This window comes from Ambystoma mexicanum, chromosome 7q (assembly GCF_040938575.1).
Source record: "Ambystoma mexicanum isolate Mex_15411 chromosome 7q, UKY_AmexF1_1, whole genome shotgun sequence".
NCBI classification, from domain to species: Eukaryota; Metazoa; Chordata; class Amphibia; order Caudata; family Ambystomatidae; genus Ambystoma; species Ambystoma mexicanum.
The window spans coordinates 840,210,323-840,230,931 of record NC_090941.1 but is presented as its reverse complement, the minus strand read 5'-3'; the positions used below and the strand labels follow the sequence as shown (position 1 = coordinate 840,230,931).

Sequence of the window (20,609 nt, the reverse complement as noted above, 5' to 3'; positions counted from 1 at the left end):
GTCTACCTTGTGTATATGCTCAGAGAGGTCTGTGCTCAGATCCAGGGTAACCAAATCTGTGTTTCTGGCCTGATCTATGCACTGACATTGTATAAGAAACAGAGGAATTTTGAGGGGAGGCGGGGGGGTGAAAGGGGTATGTTTGTGTGCATTTCCTGATTTGGGCACTAACAAAATATAAGCAGCAGGGTGTGTGTATGTGTCAATGTGTTTGTTGCTTTCTGCATATCAGAGACCAATTTCAATGGTCTGTAAATGGAAACCAAAGACTAAAACTTGATATCCCCTGCGGCATGCAGTATGTGCGTCTTTCCCCCTAGGCAACCAATATTCTAATCCTTAGAAAAGGGCACAAATAAGTATGTGTTATGGACTATGCAAGTGTATTTTTCCTTCGCTACGAAGGGTCGTTTGGTAAAGGAGAGCGCTTTTGAGGCTCTTTGACAATTCAGACTTTAAAAAAGGTTTTGTATGCACCTCCACTGTGTTCGAACTAGTGAAGATCTTTTAAAGAAAATGTGTGCATGAAGATCTTGAGGAAGGTTGGCTTTTTTAGCTCAGGTCATCTCCCCGTAAATTAGCATATTTTTCCATCCTATAAATATTTAACATTATGCCTGTTATCCCTAGCAAGGGCTATTTATAGCAATCTTTTTTTCTTGTAAGCATTTTTCATATTTAGACGGTCTTCCATTGTGTGAACCACCCTAAGAGCAAATGCTTACTTCGCTTCATTACAGCAACAAAGCTGTAGAGTAAAAGATTGAGATTTCTTTTAGTTTCACCAAGAAGTGTATATCCCTGTTAATGCTATATATACCCCATATACTTCTGTGCCTGTTGATCCTGCTATTGCAGTCTTTCCCCTCCCACTCTCATTTGTATATGGTCAATGATAGATATTTTCTATTGGGTTACATTTGAAAGTCAGTTTTGTCACCTAATGACATCAGCCAATGATCTCTTACTGACATTGAAAAAAATAGATGCTTGGAGAATCCCTAAAGGATTGACTTAACGCTGATCTTTTGTGGGATACAAAGTGCCTCATTTGGCCTTGCTGGGTGTAAGTCCGTATTTGTGCAGGGAGTATACTACTTATGATTGCAGAAATAATATTTCAATGCACCATGACACAATGTATAATATTTTAGTTTCCACTTTGTGTTATACATCTAGATTGTGTATAGATTTTAGCTCCACATTTTAGTCCTTATTCTAAAGGCAATGTCATCAGTAGCCCAATAACACATCATCACTTCATAGAACACCATCTCGCCTCCAGATAATAACGTACCACATATCCCAAGCCACCTCTGCAATGCAATATACCTGTCTCTCCAGCATGCACCGCCTCCATGATCTTAAATCGTCACCCTCACCATGTAGAAGGCTTTCTTGCAAGGTAACCTGATTTGTGTCTGACTCCCAAAAGACGTTATGTTACTTGAATTGTTAAAGCTAATCATTCACCGCAGGACCTTAAATATAGTCCTTTGTTGGAGCCACATCAGCTTGCAAGTGCAGGATAAATATGATTGAAGGGACAGAGTCTGGAGAGAAGACTGTTGGCTGCATTCTCAATTTTTTGCAAATGGTTAATCACATTATGAGTGAGGTGTTGCATCCTATGAATGAGTGATGATGATGTAAGTGAGGAACATGCCTGCATGATGCAGAGTAGAATGCTGAGTGTTGCTGGGGTGTTTTAGTCTGTTGGTTCCTGGTGCGGCGACATAGAGTGAAGAGGCGGACCAAACAGAGGCATGTTTTTGGCTATAGACTTTTATTAACATAAGAAAATCAAACCTGTCTATCCCAATCTAAGGTGGTTTCCCTACCTAAACAAACTAAACTCTGGTGAGTCAGGATGTCAGTGATGTCCAAATCAAAAGTTCCATCCTGGTCAAACTCCTCACCTATCCCTACCACTAAAACACAAGGGCAAACGTAAGTGTCTCTCCACGACCCAGGAGAATGAATTCCTTTCTCTCTCAAGTCTCTCAAAGTAAAATGTTCAAAGGTTTCAAAAGTAAAAGTCTCTTCTTTGTCCGGAGCTGTGAGGTATCTAGGAGAATTACTTCCTTCTCCTAGTCTCCCAGTAATTTCTCTTAGGCCGTTCAGGTTCTTCTAACATCCTGTTCATTCAATCTTGTAGCTCCCCCCCAAGGGTTACTCTTTCCTCTCAGATTATCGATATCTTTTCAATGTCCCGGACTGGGATGAAGTAGAGGCTCCCCGAGCCTTCTATCTTTCTTCAACTGGAGAGGGCGCGAGAGGACCAACCAAGATGGCCGCCTGGGTCTAAGCTCCCTCTCAGCCCCGTATTAATCCTACATAATCCTGCTGTACCCGGTACATCAGTGTCTAACCCAGCCGTTACCTCTGGCCTCCCATCTGCCCGGCTGTCATCCTGCGAAATTTGGGGAGGAATCGGGGCCCCCCGTGCCCCTAAACGACCCGCCTGGCATTGAGGCCAAAAAACCCAGGTGAGCCTCGCAAGCCGCCAGGCCACACAAGGCAACCCCCTCAGCGAGCGAGGCCCAGACGACCTGGGTCTCGCGTCCACATCTGGTCGCGGAGGCTGCGGCATAGACGAGAGCGGAGGGAAAGCAGCGGCTGCCGGTGGGCGCGGAGAGGACCCCCTCTGCCCCCCCATCCCAGACGGATCCATAGAGCAACTCCGGTATGGGTGCCAGCCATACGCGCCACACTGGGGAGAGGAGCGACGAGGTGAGCGGTGGGCTGTCCCCCCGCTCCGCATTACCGGAGCCTCATACTTCTGCTCGGCCACGCCTGAAGCACGGGCTCGGGCCTCCTCGATGCCCTGGAGCCCTCGTAACAGCAGCACAGCTCCGGGACATTTTCAACCCGACGGCGACAGCATTGGAGGAGAGGTGCCCAGAAGCCAGTCATTTGACTAAGGTACAGGGGGAGAGGGGGGGAGCGTGGTTCAGAAAGCATATATACACGCTAGGTCTCCCCCCCCCCCCAACCCCCCAGAGCATAGACCAGCACAAGAGGGTCACCAGAGTAAGCGCTGCGTGGCGGGCCCCTCCCCGGCCACACCACTCCAAAGAAAGGCAACAAGACCCAGCACTAAAAGACCATTGCCCTTGGCAGAGGGGGTGGTGGGAGAAACCCACGCCCCCCCCCCCCAACAGGGTCCACCCTAGCCCCATAACCACAGAGGCAGACTCCCACTTAAAAACATCACGCGAGGCGCGAAGCATCAGCACGCCTGTTGCTACCAAAAGCTCCGGACATACCATACTGCACAGGGAGAGAAACTCCATCGAGGGATACCCCCCCCCCAGGGGAAAGAACAGTGGGAGCACTCCTCAACCCTGCTAGTACCAGATTCACCCCCTCACCTGGAAAGCAGAGAAAGTGATACAGCGGAGGCTTTGTTAAACGGGTCCAGGTCGCATTCCGCAAAGAGGCCGCTTCATCTCGCGACCCCCCCTCCCCTCTGCCCTCCACAGAGTGACACGAGCCACTCCTCCTCATTGGGAACTCAGCGAAGAGACCAAGGCACGGTGAGAGATAAATTGCAACCCAGAGCCCTCACTAACCCCATAGACACAATGGGAAAATCAGATAAATCCCAGAGAAAACTAAATTTTGAAAGTGGCACAACTCCGAAAGCCCCCCGGCTACAAGAGGATCAAGAGCCCACATCTGGTTGCTCCCACTTAATGGAGACGGTGAGCAGCCCTTCCGAAATCAAAGAACTCCTACTAGAGCTGAAAGTGGGCATAGGTAGTCTGAACAATAAAATGGCCGGCCTCCCATCTAAAGTGGCCCTCCTACAGCACGGCATGGACACTCACACAGAAAGCTTGAACGAAGTGGATCAACGGGTGTCTAACCTAGACGATGGCGCAACAACCCTATCGGGTAAAGTGTCCCAACTAGAAGCGCAAATGAAAACAACCATAGCCAAGTGCGAGGATTTGGAGGGCCGCTCGAGAAGAAACAATATCCGAATCATCGGAGTGAGAGAACACCAGCTACTGATGAAAATGGAAGACTACGTAGAGTCGCTTTGTATATCCCTCTTCAGCCGGGAAGCCCTATCTCACTTGTTCATCGTAGAGAGCGCACACAGAATTCCATCCTCCAGACCTGCCCTTGGCACGCCACCCAGATCAATTATCGCGAAACTACTTAACTATAGAGACCGCAACACCATCCTCCGACTGGCCAGAGAGAAAGGGGATCTCCTCCACGAAGGGGACAAAATCCACTTCTACCCTGACTTCTCCCCCGCGGTCCAATCGCAGAGAAGATCCTTCGCCAATATTAGACAAAGGCTCAGAGATAACCAAATGGCTTACTCAATGCTCTTCCCGGCACGGCTTAGAGTGCAGCATGGCGGGAGGGTCCACTTTTTCCAATCACCAGAGGCGGCGAATGCTTTCTTACACCAGATGGGCTGCCCAGATCAGAATCCCAATCAACCCCTATCACAGAGGGAGAGAAACCACAGGTATCCACCATAATCGGAGGAGGTCAGGGACGGGAAACAAATTAGCTACTGACATCGAATTCACCGGAACAAACACGAAATGTAAAAATACGGGGCTGGGATACTTGGGAAGCCCCCAGTGCCCCTAGCACAGCATTTGTTCGTTCAACAGATTTTTGTGAATGGGTGGGTCTTCAGTCGACGGCCTGGCCGCACCAGGAACCGCCTCCTGTTCTAGTTCACAAATGGGCAAGTTGGGGGTTGCCCGTGATAGGAAGGAATCAGGAAAAGAGGGAGGGAAACGCACCACTTGTTCAACATCCTCCAATCCACCAGCCACCAATACTGCTACTGCACCGACCATCAGAGAACCTTCCAGATATCTGCCAAAGCTCTAGGTCAGGACATGATACAACCCCTCCAAACAATGTAAGCAAAATCACAGTAAACATACACATTAAACCACTCAATTCAAAGTTGCAACATGGAACATAAGAGGAGGCAACCTCCCTTCTAAAACCAGGAGGATCCTACAATACTTGAAAAGGCATGAGATCGACGTGGCATGATCCAAGAAACGCATCTACTCCCTGGAAAAGACCACCTCTGGGCTCGGAGCTGGGGCTGCCACAGGTATTTCGCCTCATACTAGTCTTACTCCAGAGGGGTCGCAATCCTAATTAACAGAAGAATCAACTTTCGGATAGTTCACACAGAGAAAGACTCTGAGGGCAGATCACTTCTAGTATGCGGCATCGTGGCGGGCCAAAAAATCATCTTCAACTCCTATGGGCCCAATGTAGACGGAGCCAACAACTTTGACTGGGTACTGACCCACCTCTCCGCCCCCAAGACCCGACAACCATAGTCTGGGGAGGCGACATGAACACAACACTAGACTCAGCGAGAGACAGATCGCGGACCACGCCACAACCCAACTCCAAAACCAGCCTCCAAATAAGGGAAATCTGTAGAGCCTTCGACCTCATAAATGCATGGAGAGAAAAAAACTGAGATCAACGAGGCTATACCTTCCACTCGGCAGTGCACAACACGAGTTTCAGGATTGATTACCTATTTATCTCAGCAAATGGCCCGATGGTATGTGGTCCATGCCAAATCCTACCGAAAACTTTCTCCGACCACTCGCCAGTGATCCTTAGCTACAGCTCATCCAGCTTTAAACCCCCTGTACAGCGCTGGCGCTTTAAAGCAGGCTCCATGCAGGACCAAATATTTGCATCCGAAATAAGGGAGGAGATCTCTACATTCCTAGACTCCAACATGGGGGGTCTGTCTCCGCAACAAGCACGATTTGGGAAACACTAAAGTGCTTTACCAGAGGAATCTGCCTTGCCAAAGAAACGGCATCCTCAAACTTATCAGGCGGGAGTTAACTGCCAGCGAAGAGCAACTTAAACACCTTGAACTTAAATGCACAACCACGAATGACCCAGGTTCAGAGGCAGCCCTAAAAGAAGAACTACAAAAGTTCAGCGCTGCAGCAGACCGCAAAATAAAGTTCCTGAACCGCAGCGGACAAGTCCACCAATACAGCAGAGGCTAAAACCCCGGTGCCCTCCTAGCAAATTTGATTAAAGCTGACAGAAAACTAACACCAATAGAAGGAATACGTTCCAAACAAGGCGTGTTAATACACACCGACGAGGGAATTGCAGAAGAATTCAGGCTCTTCTCCCAGGAACTATATAGCTCTAGACACAACCAGAACTCAGACGCTCTGCAAGAGTACCTTGAAAACACAGAACTATACTGGGTGGAAAGGCAGCTATGAGAACCCCTCAATGAACATATCACGCCAGAATAGATCATCGAGGCCATCAAAACCCTCCCAAATTCCAAAGCCCCCGGCCCAGATGGCCTGACAGGAGAATTCTACAAGGCATTTGCAAACACCCTGGCCCCCCGCCTAGCTGAAGTTTACGAGGAAGCATTGAAAAAGGGATCCCTCCCTGAGTCCACCTGCGAAGCCAACATAGTCCTCCTACATAAACCCGGCAAACCACCAGAGGAATGTGCATCATACCGCCACATCTCCCTGCTCAACCTTGACAACAAAATCCTTGCAAAGGTGCTCACAAACAGGTTGATGCCACTGATGCCCATTCTGGTGCTAGCAGACCAAGCTGGATTCATTCCCGGATGCAACACGACCTTCGGAATCGGAAGGCTATTTGGCATCATCGAAGCTCTAGACCCCCTCCCAACAGGCAATCGCTGTTCTACTCGACGCCGAGAAGGCATTCAATTCAGTGGAATGGCCGTTTCTATTTGCAGTGCTCACCAGGATGGGGTTGGGAGCCCTCTTCATCAGGCTGATATCTCTATTATACACTAAAGCTCATGCCAGTATCATCGTGGGTACAGCAAAGTCAGCCCCCATGGAGCTGCAAAGGGATGCCTACTTTCTGCCCTAATATTTGCTTTGATAATGGAGCCACTGGCCTCCAATCTACGAGAACAACAAACCCTCAGGGGGCTCAACATACGCCCACACAAGCTAATCATATCCCTGAATGCAGACGACATGGCTTTGTTCATATGCGACCCCACAGAAAACTTTAACCCAGTCATGAGAGAAGTGATCAAATTCGGAGCAATTTCTGGGTTAAAAATTATTCAGATAAAATCCATCATATTTCCACTGACTCCGGCTACCAAGCCATTTGTCGACGACTTCCAGTTCACATGGGAAACATCCCGAGTTCGCTACCTGGGGATACAGATGTCGTTAAGCTATCAAGACGTATTTCGAGACAACTACGAAGAAGTGGCGAAAACCTTACAAGAAAAAGTTTCGCAATGGAAGACACTGCAGCTAACCTTGTGGGGAAGAGCCTCTCTAGTTAAGATGGTGATCCTGCCGAAGCTTTTGTACTTCTTCACCAACATCCCTATCTTGCTACCACAATCCTTTTTAAAGAGACTGAAAAGCATGGTCCTCGAGCTGCTATGGGCGGGCAAACCAGCCAGAGTTGCACACTAAACACTGACCCTCCCGGTGTCAAGCGGAGGGCTGGCCCTCCTAGACCTAGAGAAATACTTTTGGGCGGCACAGGCACAATTCCTCAGTTTTTGGTATTCTACGCAAATGATTAGACCTCATGTACAAATGGAGCATGCCCTGGCGACACCATATCTGCTAAGAGCAGTCATCATCAGCCAAATCCCGGTCCCCAATAATACCATGAACATAGTGCTTTCTACATACAAGATTTGGAAGAGAATCGCCCAAAAGTACGCAGTGCAAACACGATACTCACCCCTCCTTCCCGTTAAATTTATAGCAGGAATCCAGCTGACGTCCGAGAAGGTCTACCACCAATGGGTCGAGAAGCTACACATAAACACCCTGGGCGAGCTCTTCACCGAGGACGGTTTCATGACCCCCCCAGCAAGCAAAACTGAGAGGCGGCGACACCGCCCTCGACACATTCATCTATTTCAGAACCAGATATACCCTACAAACACTTTTGCCCACCTTTCCATGACAACCTCCGACCTGGCAACTTCTCCATAACGTAAACCAGGCACAGAGAGAAGGTACACTAGTATCGCAAATCTACAGATCCATCATTACCGACACAACCCCTACCAACACCCGCGTAAAAGCAAGATGGGAAAAGTCCCTGCAAATAACCATCCCAGAAGAAGACTGGAAATTCATCCTGAGACAAACACAAAAGATAGCTCTCAACTCACGCTTTAAACTGATCCATTTGAATTACCTCCATCAAACCTACTTCACACCGGCGAAGGCGAACAAACACCATCCCGAGTCTTCCTCAAAATGTGAAAGATGTGGGACCCCTAGGGCCGATTTTGTCCACCCTGCATGGGACTGCCCCAAGCTGACCCCATTCTGGAATCAAGTCTTGGAGACGACAGCTGCAATCGTGGGAGAGCAGATACAACCCATCTCGACAGCGGCTCGGCTGGGGATGACGAGACTGCTCTCGCCGCCAATAAGAAAACTTGCAGGGCAGAAAGCCAGAATCCCTAGGACCACGATGCTAGGCAACACAAAGCTCGGTGGCCTCGGAGTCCCAGATTTACAGAAATACCAGATGGCAGCCCAGCTGGCCCACATTCAATCATGACAGATACTCACCAACCGCCCCAGATGGGTGGAACTCGAACAGGCGCAGCTGCCACTCCCGCTACGCTTTCTCCCACACATCCCTCCTCCGGAACGCCGACGGTGGTGGGAACTCCTGGCGACCACCAAACATACCATCTCTGTCTGGGACAAAGCGCTGAAACAAAAGAAGACCCCGGTGGGACTCAGCCCCTGCTCCCCAGTGTTTATGAACCCAACTTTCTCACCCGGTCTGTCCACCCGGAACTTTGGGTCCTGGATCGCGGGAGGCCTGGAGACCCTGGGACAACTCTTCGAAGGGGGACAACCCTGTACATTTGAGCGATGTAAAGAGCTCTTTCAACTTCGGGAACAGGACAGGTTCACATACATCCAGTTGCGCCACTGGTGCTCTCACCCACAGACCCGCCAGGCAGCTACTCGCACCCCCACAGCTATTGAACTGACCATCAATGAGCTCCCAGTCCGAGGGAGAATCTCTACTCTATACAAACGCCTCCTAAATGACTTTTTAATCTCCAAGACCCGGTATGTGGCCCAATGGGAAGCGGACCTGGGCCACCCAATCGAGGACCAGCTATGGGTTGACATTTGGTCCCGGGCCCACACCTCCTCATCCTGCATCACAAACAGAGAATGTGCCTACAAGATCCTCCTCCGCTGGTATTACCCTCCCCTAAGACTTCACCATATGAATCCCACACTTGACCGGAAATGCTGGAGACAATGCAGCCAAATAGGGTCCTTTTTTCACATGTGGTGGTCCGGCCCAAACCTTTTGGAAACGATGCATAGCGACGATTGCAGACATTACTCGGGTGCGGCTGCCCCAAGACCCCAAACCCATTCTTCTTGGTGCTCCGATCCCCGGAACCTACCCAAGGTCCGGACCCAAAAATCCAGACTACTATCCCAATGCTTACTGGCGGGCAGAAATGTGATAGCCCGCACTTGGAAAACGGCAGAAGGCCCTCTTATGCCCTTCTGGTGGGTAAAAGTCTGGGACATCCTGATCGCTGAGAGGTTGACGGCTGCAGGGGCAGGCCACCTACACCGCTTTAACAACATTTGGGGCCCGGTCTTAGACTTTGACCAGAACTTTCTGGCCCTGACGTACAAGCCCCAACTAGCCAGGAGAATTCTACAAGATGGTGATCCCCAGCAGGGACGGGCAGAGGGACCTTAAGACCCGGGGGAAGGGAGGGAAGGGCCGACCAACTGTATTGTTTTCATGCCACATGTCACGATTGATCAAGCTTTGTATTGTTATAACCTGTCTGTTTAAAATAAACACATTTAAAAAAAAAAGAAAACTTGCAGGACTGTTACTGACACTAGCCCGCAGGAGAGTCGCCATGTCTTGGGGTCTAGGACCCCCCACAGTCTCCAATTGGCGCAAAGACATCCTCTACTGCCAGGACGTGGAGACGGACTTTGTTAAACTGCTGCCCCTACACGCACGCCCACCAGACATCTGGGGCTCAGTGGTATTATTCCTGATTAACGAAGCCGAGGAAACCCCTCCTTCTCCATCAATCACCCAATGAATGCAGAGCACAAACTCGTAACCAGCCTAATCTATCGATTTAACTCCTCGAAAGTGTGAAACTGAGAGGTGTAGAATAAACCCATGTAGGCATTGAAACGTGAGGTGAAGTGGAGTGGAGAGGGGAGGTAGGGGGCTGGGGTGAGATTGGCGCACAGTTAAATACACCCTAATGTGGGTGAGAATGTTTGTATTAAGTTGAAAAACCCAAAAATAAAGGTTTAAAAAAAATATTTCTTCAACTCCACAATCTCATGAAACTGCCCCAGCAGTTGTTTCACAAAATGACTTATTCTTCGTCGTTCTTCTACTACTACTCTCTCACGCTTCCCCCAGTCCCCTACTGGACTTTCAACATTTCCTAGCAACTGTCTCCTTGGGAATTCTTCACCGGTTCTGCCTGGGACCATTTCTATACTGTTGACGACTTCTTTCTTCTTCCACAATAGGCCTGCTTGATTTTGCGTCCCTTTTCTTTTGGTGGTCTGAGCACTCGATCTGGACTCACCTGTCCAACCATTGCAAGTCGCACAACTACCCCTGTACTGAATGCTTTCCATCCACTCGCCTATGCCGCTCTGCGTTTGGCAAGGTTTGGCGGTCTCGGTACAGTTGTCAGACCAAACGTTCCGCCCACTACAAGTTCCACCACCACCTCCTTGTCTTTCTCCTTTTGCTTTTCCGGCTCCCTGCTGACAGGTGAGACGCTCTCCACGTGTCTCGTCTATCCACTTCACAACGTCTTTCCAATACTTCATTACAGGTTCAGGGAGCCCAGTTGCAAACCCTCAGGTTCTGTCACAGCATTCCAGCTTGCTGATTTCTCAATCTGCATATTGATACACCCTTCGGTATCCCACTTCACTCCCTTATCCCTTTTCAGTCTTTATTATATATAGCTTGGACCTCCCCAGCGTGAACTCCATTTGATTGGCATGGGTTATAGAAGCACTCTTCACGCTTCCCTTTAATGTTCTTGTGCTCTTCTTTATCTCAGTCTGTTTAACATTCAACACATTTTCGTCACTGCTCTTCTTTCCAGTCCATATTGGTCCATGATTCGAAGCACTGTTAATAAAAAGGCTAGAATTAGCTAACCGCTCTTGCTTAGGCTTCCGGACAACAGTATGAACAATAGACTTATAAGAAAGGATAGGGTAATAGTACAGTAGTCAGAAGAACTCCTCACAGGTTGATAAGCTTTGGGGTCTCATGATGAAAGAGTAATTAGGGTCCATCATGGAAGGAGAATTCTCCCCCCTCCAGCCACCCCCAGAAAGATCTGGTGTTATTATTGGCTTGTGGGGTTGGGGTATTACAAGGCCTCGCCTCAGACTCCTGTCCTCTCCATGAGGTACCTCACGCATGTTACCACACCTAGGGGGGCTATCAGTTAGCGGCCTCACCACCCTAGACTCATGGAAAGGGCCTCACTCCTGGGAGAAGTGACGCCATCGGAAGGATCATCACACTGGGAGCTGGATGTGATTGTGTGACACGTGTTCAGTGTGTCGGCAGTGAGTTTGATGGGTGTTCATGCTCAAACTCTACCTTCCATCCACTAATTGGGTTTAGTATGTTTCTCCAGATATTTAATAGATTCACAAGCTGTTTGAATATATCCCATAGTCCGATTGTGAAACCTCAGTAATATGAAGCAGTTTTGTTGAAAATAAAATAAACTGCCTTTATTTTAGTGTTCTCTTAGTGTGGTTTTGTGTCATTTACCCTGTTAAAATAGATCTCCAAAATGAACCCAGGGGATGGATTTTGTGAAGGCCAATCATTTTTGATGAACAGGAAAGACACTGACATCTAGCCAAACCCAATCAAGGTACGTAGCAGAATGGTAAGGCTTAGACTCAGGTGGGGTGTGAGCGTGATCTAGGGCTACAATGAGACACGCGTAGAGTGCTCCAAGAATTCCAGTTAGACAGAGAAGTACAATAATATACAATTATTTCTTGGGCCTTTAAAAAACACACTAAGAAATGAAACCTTCAGGTAAGTGTTATCAGACATCTATTATCAAATACATGTATCTACAAATGAGGGTTCTAAATGCAACCCTTACACGTTAACCTTAAGGACATTTACGCAATAGTTAGCATAAACAAGCCTTTCAGTAACTATGTGCAGTAAAGTGAGTGAAGAGGTAAAAACCCAGTTTATAATCAACACTTGTAAACACAGAGTAGACAAATATAGCCAAACACTTATGAGCAAACATATAATTAGATCCCTAACTCTTGGTAAGTACAGCCCTGAGAGGGAATAGTACCTAATACCCTAAAGTCACCCGTTATACAAGATACTGTTCACGTAGGTTAACTCTTGGATTCGACAATGCCAGTGGTTTCGATATAATGTTCCAAAAGTTCTGAAAAATGCAGGTAAGTGTCTCTCCCAGACCTACCACACAAGAGAACACCCAGACCACCATTGACTTGAGTTGGGGCCAGGACCTTACACCCATGTAACCCTACGGCGGAGAGGAGGGGTATGAACGGGTATGTAAACGTACCCCCCCCCCTACTCTGATTTTCCGAGCGATCAATTCAGGGGTTCCGTAATCCGTTTGGACCAGGTATGTCTGTGTATTGCCCAGTCGAGGAAGCCCAAGGATCTGGGGTGGAGAGGTCCTTTTTGGGCACAGGATTTAGTTTTGGTTGGTTGCGGTACCTGTATTATGGTTCCAGCGACTTACAATCTGGTCATCCTTGAAACGAAATGAAGACTTCTGTGGAGCAAGTGACCTAAGGAGTCCTCAAGGGAGTAAAGAAGATTGGATTCAACCAGAGTGCCACGATCAAGTGAACCTCTGTTGGGGAACAAAGGAGCATGCCCTGAACTGCTTCCTTGAGATAAGACTGAAAACGCAGGAGCAGGCATCTTGTGGCACATGATGAAGATCCTCCAAGTTCCAAGCATGCCCCCGGAACGGTGGCGGTTGTAGCAAGGTAGCCTGAGGGAGAGCTGGTCTGACCACAGGGTGGTCCAGGGGCACTTCCGAAGACTCAGCAGGCACGGATCCTCAAGCAGGGGTTGGGACTGGCTGTTTCCACCGGTCGAGGGATCAAAGGACAGACTAGGGTCTTCTTGAAATCGAAAAGAGGAACAGGACTTCACCCGGACTTGGCTCGAGGCAATGCTGTCAGCTGCAACAGCCGTTCTTGGGTCTTCAGTGGGCTGCACATCTTCATAGGGGTCAGGGCTCGAATACTGATCAGTCTAATGGCTGCAAGATTCCTCCTTTTATCGAGGATTTGGACTGGAGTCGCCGCCAGGTCCACCAATGGTAAGGATCTGCACCATTCAAACTGGCTGGAATTGGCAAATCATGAACAGACATTGAGCAAACATTCTGCCCAGCAGCAGACAATCAGTGACACGTATGTGGACTGGCACCAGACAGTCCAAGCCCCCACATCTGGCCACACAAAGACAGACCACCACTTTGCCTGGGAATGCTGAGGCTTTGCCCAGGAAAGGGCTATCCATATTAGGACGCAAGAAGGCAGCAAGAAGACCGAAGGACAATATGGCCAAGGGACAGGCGAAAATCTCATGGTGCTCACTTTTTAGATTATATGGCATTATGTTGTAAAATGCATGAGTAAAAAGTAAAACACATGGCAGAAAGGTATTTGCTTCTACCAACCCCTCGTGTACAAACTGTATTTATATCCAGAAAGCTACAAAACAAGAAGTTGGAAGGATAAAAAGTATCCTAACCGCACCTCACTTTAAGATGATGTGTGCACCTTTAAAAATATAAGAAATCCACAAAGGGAAACCTAGTCTCCCAGTACTGATAGTCTTAAGGACTGATCAGATACCCATAAAAATTAGCACAAAGCAAGGAAAGTAAAGTAGAAGGTTTTATATACCTCCAAAAAGCCAGGGCAGCAATCAAAACAGAGCCAAAAATATGGTGTTCCATAGAAGTCTATGGGAAGAAAGCTACAAAAAGAAAATCATTCCTAGTTTACCCTTTAGCCAACAATAAGCAGTGCCTCCCTTAGATACACTCTAAATGCCATCTCCAGATTCTTTACTGTTCATTTTGAGTTGGGAGTCCTTTTTAAAGTTCTCACTTCATTCAACATGTTCTTCAAGAATCTTCATCATTCGGTCATTCAGATTTACCTTTCACATTATTTGAAAGCTGTAGATAAGTACTTTACTACTATGGGGTTTTGAAGTTCCAGCACTCATTTTGTGCTGCCATACTGGGAACATAAAGTGTCCCTTCACCTCCTCATGATTGATTCAAATGCCAAAAAGATCAATTTCAAGACTTGTTCCACTTGTAAACTGAAAAGAATATGTGTGGAGGATAGATCAGTGTTGGCGAGTTCGGTAGGACTTGAGGAAACTCACACTTGGGACACAGGGCTTCAACTCTTAGTTTAGGCCTGAACCACACACGTTTTGTTGGTAGCAAAGGCTGAGCAGCCAGACTTATCTTAGAGGGAGGAAGTGCTGGAGGGAGGTACAAAGAACTTAGAGTATACACATAGGCCAAAGAAACACTGACACACTAAACGTTATATAAAAATAATGGTTTATTTTGTATGTACACTAAGGTAAAGGTGATTCTTCAGAAAGGTACGTACTATAACACACAATGAGTAACTTAGGACAGCTGATGTAATCTTTACAGTAAGTAAATTACTTTTGTAATACCGGTAGAATGGCAGTAAGCAATTCAAAGGCAAGTAAACACTTTTGTAATAACTTTGAGAATATCTGTTTCATGTAAGAAGAAATGAAACCAGACCAACATAAAGCAGGTAAATACTTGTTATAATTTTACAGAGGTCTTGGGCTTTAGTAGTACAACCCCATCTAATTATGAGTGTCTCAGGGTCAGGTTGGAGGACAAACAAGCAAGGCAGAAGCTGTAGAAAGTCAGACGTTCCAGAGGAAGTCTTCAGTAGCAGCAAGTAAGTAGCACTCTTTGTAGGGGGAAATGTTCAGTGACCTCGCGGAAGACGGCTCCCTGAAGGCACACAGGCATTAGTTCTGGGCGATCGTGGATGGGTGAACTTCCAAACACACGAATCAGCAGTAACACAGGAGCAGCAAAGCAACTCTAGGTAGACTCTACCAAGAGCCTCACAGTACCTTACACATGGAAAAAGAGGATGCAGCAAGATGCCCCGTGATGCAGCAGACCCGTTCACTGGATTCTTAGGCAGACGGAAGAAGGGACACTGGAATGGATCGCACAGCAGCAGTCGAGTGAAGAGGCTCCAGGCAAATGATTCTTTATGGTTCTGGTATTTCACCAGTGAAGAATGGTTACTGCCCGGTTGATTTGCCTCGCATTTTCGGTCCAGAACACTGGTGAGGGGCTTCAAGGAGTGGAATCTTGCCTCTGGAGGTCCGGAAAGAGTCCACCAATGTATTGGGAGGATTCGATCTAGGGAAAGCGATGCACTGCACAATGGCCAAAGGTCCCAGGGTGTTGGCGGTTTGCAGCTGGTGAAGGTCACAGATCGTGGGATGGCTCGAAATGCAGGTCATTTTGTGACTGATTGGACTCACCACTCTAAGGGAGAGAGTAGTCCTTTTCGGGGCTCTCCTGGCGCTTGGAAGAAGGGGTCGGACAGCAGCGATTACTTTGAAGGCACCTCCGGTCGCCTGGAAGTGGCTGCGGCATCTCTCCTCTTTCTCCTCGTCGATTCTTCAATTTCAGTGTTCAGCTTGTATTCATGCCTCTTATGCAGGAACCTAGCCAATCAGCACCCATGCACCATTCAAACTGTGGATGGAGGCTGTCTTTACAAGACAACCAGTCTCCAAGTTGGAAGTGTTTTCAGACAGGCAGAGCATAAAACAAAGAACAGCAGAGTTTGAGTCCCCCCTTGTTTCCAGTCCTCACAGATACTGGTGCATTGGCGGGCTTTTCCATGGAAACCCACCGAAGACAAAAGTCAAACAAAGCCCATCCCCCACCCTGCATGGTGGAAGAAGGACCAAGCAAGGACAAGCCATCTTGAATTGGCGAGAAAAGAACATTGTGACCATTTTGGGTCAATAGTGACTCTTCAGTGCGCTACCGCAGCTGTGAGTACATCCTGGGAGTACAAATTGCACAAAAGTAGGTAGGATGAAGCCACTGCCACCAGCCATTCAGATTGGCTTGTTACTGTAACCAAAAAGTTACAGGAGCAATGAGAAAGGGGGTACAGTGTAACCCCTCAGCACTTACATAGAAGATGGATACTAAACATCCCCTGCCCCTAGGAACATGTGTTCCCACAAGGAAAATAACTGAAAATAAAAGGCACGCCCAAAGGGCTCCCAGCAACACTTCACAGAGAATGCTGTGTGCTGCAAAAGTCAGACCGATACCACAAAATGATCCCAAAGATAGAGTAAAAGAATGAGTGAGTGTAGAAAAAGGTACTCACTCACTCTGGAGAACTGACAAAGAATCCAGATGGGCCCACAAGACTTTACTTCCCCATCTGCATGGTAAGATGGCATGGGTGTTTAAGGGCAATATAACCACAATGTCCTACATCTCAAAGCAAGGCGATACAAGATCTCCAATCTTCTCCTCTCCTCTGAGAAATAGTCACTATGCAATAGATTCTGGCTCAAGCAAAGTTTGTCCCATTTTCACCTTCCAGGCATATACAACTCTGTGGCTGACTCCCTCAGCACGGCACTCTGCTCTTCCCACAAATGGGAGCTCCTTCAGAGCCAATTGGAAGTACTTTCCGAAACCTGGAGAATGCTGGAGGTGGAACTATTGGCCAAAAGGAACAATTTCAAATGCGATTTGTTCACAAGTAGGTTCCCTCATCTAGCCAGCCTGGGGGATGCCTTCACATTTCCGTGGAGCGGGATGGTCCTGTATACTTTTCTGCTATTTCCATTCCTACCAAGATTCAGCCACACAGCAACCATGCAGACTTGCCCTTGTGGCACCGGCGTGGCCGAGATAGTTCTGGTTCTCAGTGCTTCCAGATCTATCATCGCCCCATCCTTCAAGCTTCTGCTGGTACACAACCTTCTTTCCAAAAACAAGGATGAAGTCCTCCACCACGACCCGTCCTTGTGCAACTTCATGGCCTGGCACCTTCATCCCTGGAATTTGACCATATAGACATGTCCCATGAGTGCACAGATACCCTCGCCAGGGCACACGCTCCGTCTACTATCTCCTGTTAGAACAAAACATGTGAAAGGTTAACGTTTGATATTCAAGCCACAGGATGGATCCCCTTAAAATCCAGCTGCAGCAGATACTGCCATACTTGCTCTCACTGGCAACCAGTGGCCTTGCTCTTTCTTCTATCAAAGTTCACTTGGCTGCCATTTCCAACTTCACAAACACATTAGTAGCGCCTTTGCTGTGGTCACATAGACCAATGAAAGAATTTATGAAGCGACTGTTTCGGACCTTTCCCCCTATACACAAGCCTAGCCATTCTTGGGAACTCTGTTTTGCTCAGATTGCTAGAATGCCCCATTGGAGCCAATGCAGAAGGCCACTATCACGTTTCTCATGGAAGACTGCATTTCTGGTGGCTCACCTCAACCAGGAGAGTAGGTGATATTCAGGCACTCTCCTCAAAACCGCCTTACATCATTTTCCACAAAGACATGGTCCTCTTTTGGATCAATCCTATGTTTATGCCCAAGATACCATCCTCTACATTGCAACAAGCCTTTGGTCACGCCTGTTTTCTTCAGCTCGCCAACTAACCCTGCTGAATGCTCTCTCCATTACCTTGATGTCATGAGGGCAGTGTTGATCAGACCAAGCCTTTTCAATATCGTCAGTCTTGTTTGCCTTTGGGCCTGTTACTACTGGCTAAGGCTTCCATTTCCAGGTAGCTTTCTTCTTCTACCTCTTTCTGCTATTTCTTGCTAACATGCCACATCTGATTCAGCCCTGGACACATTCCACAAGAGCAGTCTCATCTACTCTCTACTGGCAGCAATGCCGTTGTCGGACATCTTCTGGGGCATGTCCGTGGAGGTCTACTCACACCCTCACCAAGTTCTGCTGCATTGAAAGGAATTTGGCTGATGAATCCAGGATTGGACAAGCGTTCCTGTTTGCCTGTGTGAGCTATTTCCAGAATAAGTAATTTACTTGGAACGCCTGTTCTCCAGCATTGGTCTCTTTCATGCGACTCTCCCGCATGTGGCTCATCACTGTACTGCTATGTGCGCTAAACGAATCTGATGAGGATAACCGTGGTGAAGCTAAGCACCCCCTTATCCTGCCGGTTAAAGTTTAAATGGCCCAAAACAACACTAAGTAAACACTAAATTGAAGGCAGTTTCTTTTATTTTCTTTGTAACTGCCTTAATGTTGCTCAGGATACGCAAAGTGTCATCCCACAGTGGCCAAAGGAAGAACTTTGTGTCTAGCCTAGTAGGTTGTGCAATAGTTATGCCATGTTCAATTAATGACACATACACATTGTTATTTCTGTGTATGTATGGAATTGTGTTGCACATTGAGTAGTTGACTGCTGCCTGAGTGCAACGTTTGTGTGCTTCCTGGTGACCTGTAATGCCATTCTTGCACCATCTGAGATTCGAGTCCAGGTTCCTTCCCTCTCCAGCCTCACGTGTATTCCCTGAGTGAGTGCGGCCTGGCTTCTCCATTTTCCCCGGTGGGTTTGCAGTGTCTTGCTGGCAGTAAATGTTTGTAAAGCAGGTAAGTGCTGCATGCTTCCCCTGTGTATATGTGCGTGTGAAGAAGAGAAGTTTGCGTCCTGTTGGTGATTAATGGTGTGATTGAGTGATATCACTGTATGATGCTGAGTGGAATTTTGAGAGTGAGTCCTGAGGGAATTTTCCGTCAGTCTGTTGGTGTGTGAAAACTGGTTGTGATGGAGAGGCGGAAGGTGCTCTTTTTATCCTACGTTCCCGTTCATGTAACCTGTTGGGCTGCCTATCCTGATCCATTAACTGAACATGTGACCTGGCAGCTCTAAAGCAACATGGAACACATACCAACGGCTCCTGGCTGATTTATGTCGAACTGGACCTCAACAGAGGCCTTGAACATCTGCTCTGTTTGCCTAGTACAGCACTTTCAGTGCAGTCACTTGCTGCAGGATTCCCCAAAATAGGAAACGTTCAATAACCCTATGCATCATAAAGTAGTTTGATGTTGAAAACATATGCTTTTAGCAAGAGCTTACTATCTAATAGGAAATCCACAATGCTGACCACCTTAGCTGGCTTTGGCCAATTTTAGGTGGCCACAGTGAGGTATTCCACAGTGAGTGGTGCAGAGGGTGTCTGCGAGGGTGAGGTTGTCATGCTTGAAACATAAAAAAGTGAAGACAAAGACAACAATTGTGCTGTGCCTTAGTGTGTGTTTCTCTGTTTTGGTTGTTGCAGGAAAGATGTGCATGTGCCATCTGTTAATTCCAGACAAATTGCTGGTGAGTGATTTACTTTTCCTGTTTCCTATTGTCTTTTTCCCATTAGAGGCACCCCAATTCTCAAGTGTTGAGTGTGCCGGAGTACAATGCACCAGCGCTGATGGATCTCCTGCGTGAAAAGGAGGAGACGATTCTATCTCTGGAAGCAGACATGAGCAAATGGGAGCAGAAGTACTTGGAGGAGACCGCAATGAGGCACTTTGCCATGGATGCAGCTGCCACTGCTGCAGCTCAGAGGTAGATGTAAGGAGCGCAAATGGATGCCAACACAACTGGTGTCTGGCAATGATTCTGATTGTAAATATCTGTAATGTAATTTAAATATGTAAAAAACGGTATGCAGCTTCAAATACACCCCCCCTGCCCACATCGCTTGTTTGCTTCAGTTATCCACTTTCAACCTAAACTCAATTTTCATTCACACGATAGAATAAATGCTAGAATGCAATGGACAGAATTTGAAAAGACAGGAAGAAATATTTATTATTTTCAGGATGTACAAAAATGGGTCATAAAATGTTAACTTAAAGCATTAGAAATACTTAATAACTTGAAAGTAATATTGGAAACATGCATTTTGCTTAGTCAACTATTGAGTCAGTAACATAAACAGGGGCACCATGATCAAGAAACCGTGTCAGGCATTGCAGGAGCGAGGGGAGGTGGTTATGCAATTATGGAGTCAGAGGGGATGTAGAAGGAAAACGGGTAACTGTCAAAACTGGACAGGAAAGGGGGCAAGCGGGTGGAATTAGAACTGAACTAAAGAGGTGTAGAGGCACAGGAGGGGGAATTAATCATGGAAGAGGGGCTACAGTTCCAGACATAGCGAGGGAACAAGAGGGTACTGTGTTCATACTCTTAAAAACAAAGAAAGGCTGCTAAAATGTCGGATAAAACACAGAGATATAGGAAGGAGAACAAACATGGAAAGTGGGATCATTAGTAGTGCAATCACTGGGCAGTGTAAGGGAGATGGATAGATTATAATTCCTAAATGCCAAAAAGATAAAAGATCTAAGGGCAATGTCTGTACCCATCCTT

General features: G+C 47.4%; 1 protein-coding gene across 2 annotated transcripts in view; it reads left to right on the top strand.

Moving 5' to 3' along the window:
* The window catches only part of AMOTL1 (angiomotin like 1), a 1,007,056-nt gene that overhangs the window by 895,334 nt on the left and 91,113 nt on the right, over positions 1 to 20,609 (top strand). For both annotated transcript variants that reach the window (XM_069639243.1, XM_069639245.1), the window contains one exon: positions 19,612 to 19,802. In XM_069639243.1, the coding sequence (XP_069495344.1) occupies positions 19,612 to 19,802 (191 nt within the window). The remainder of the gene's footprint in view (positions 1 to 19,611; positions 19,803 to 20,609) is intronic.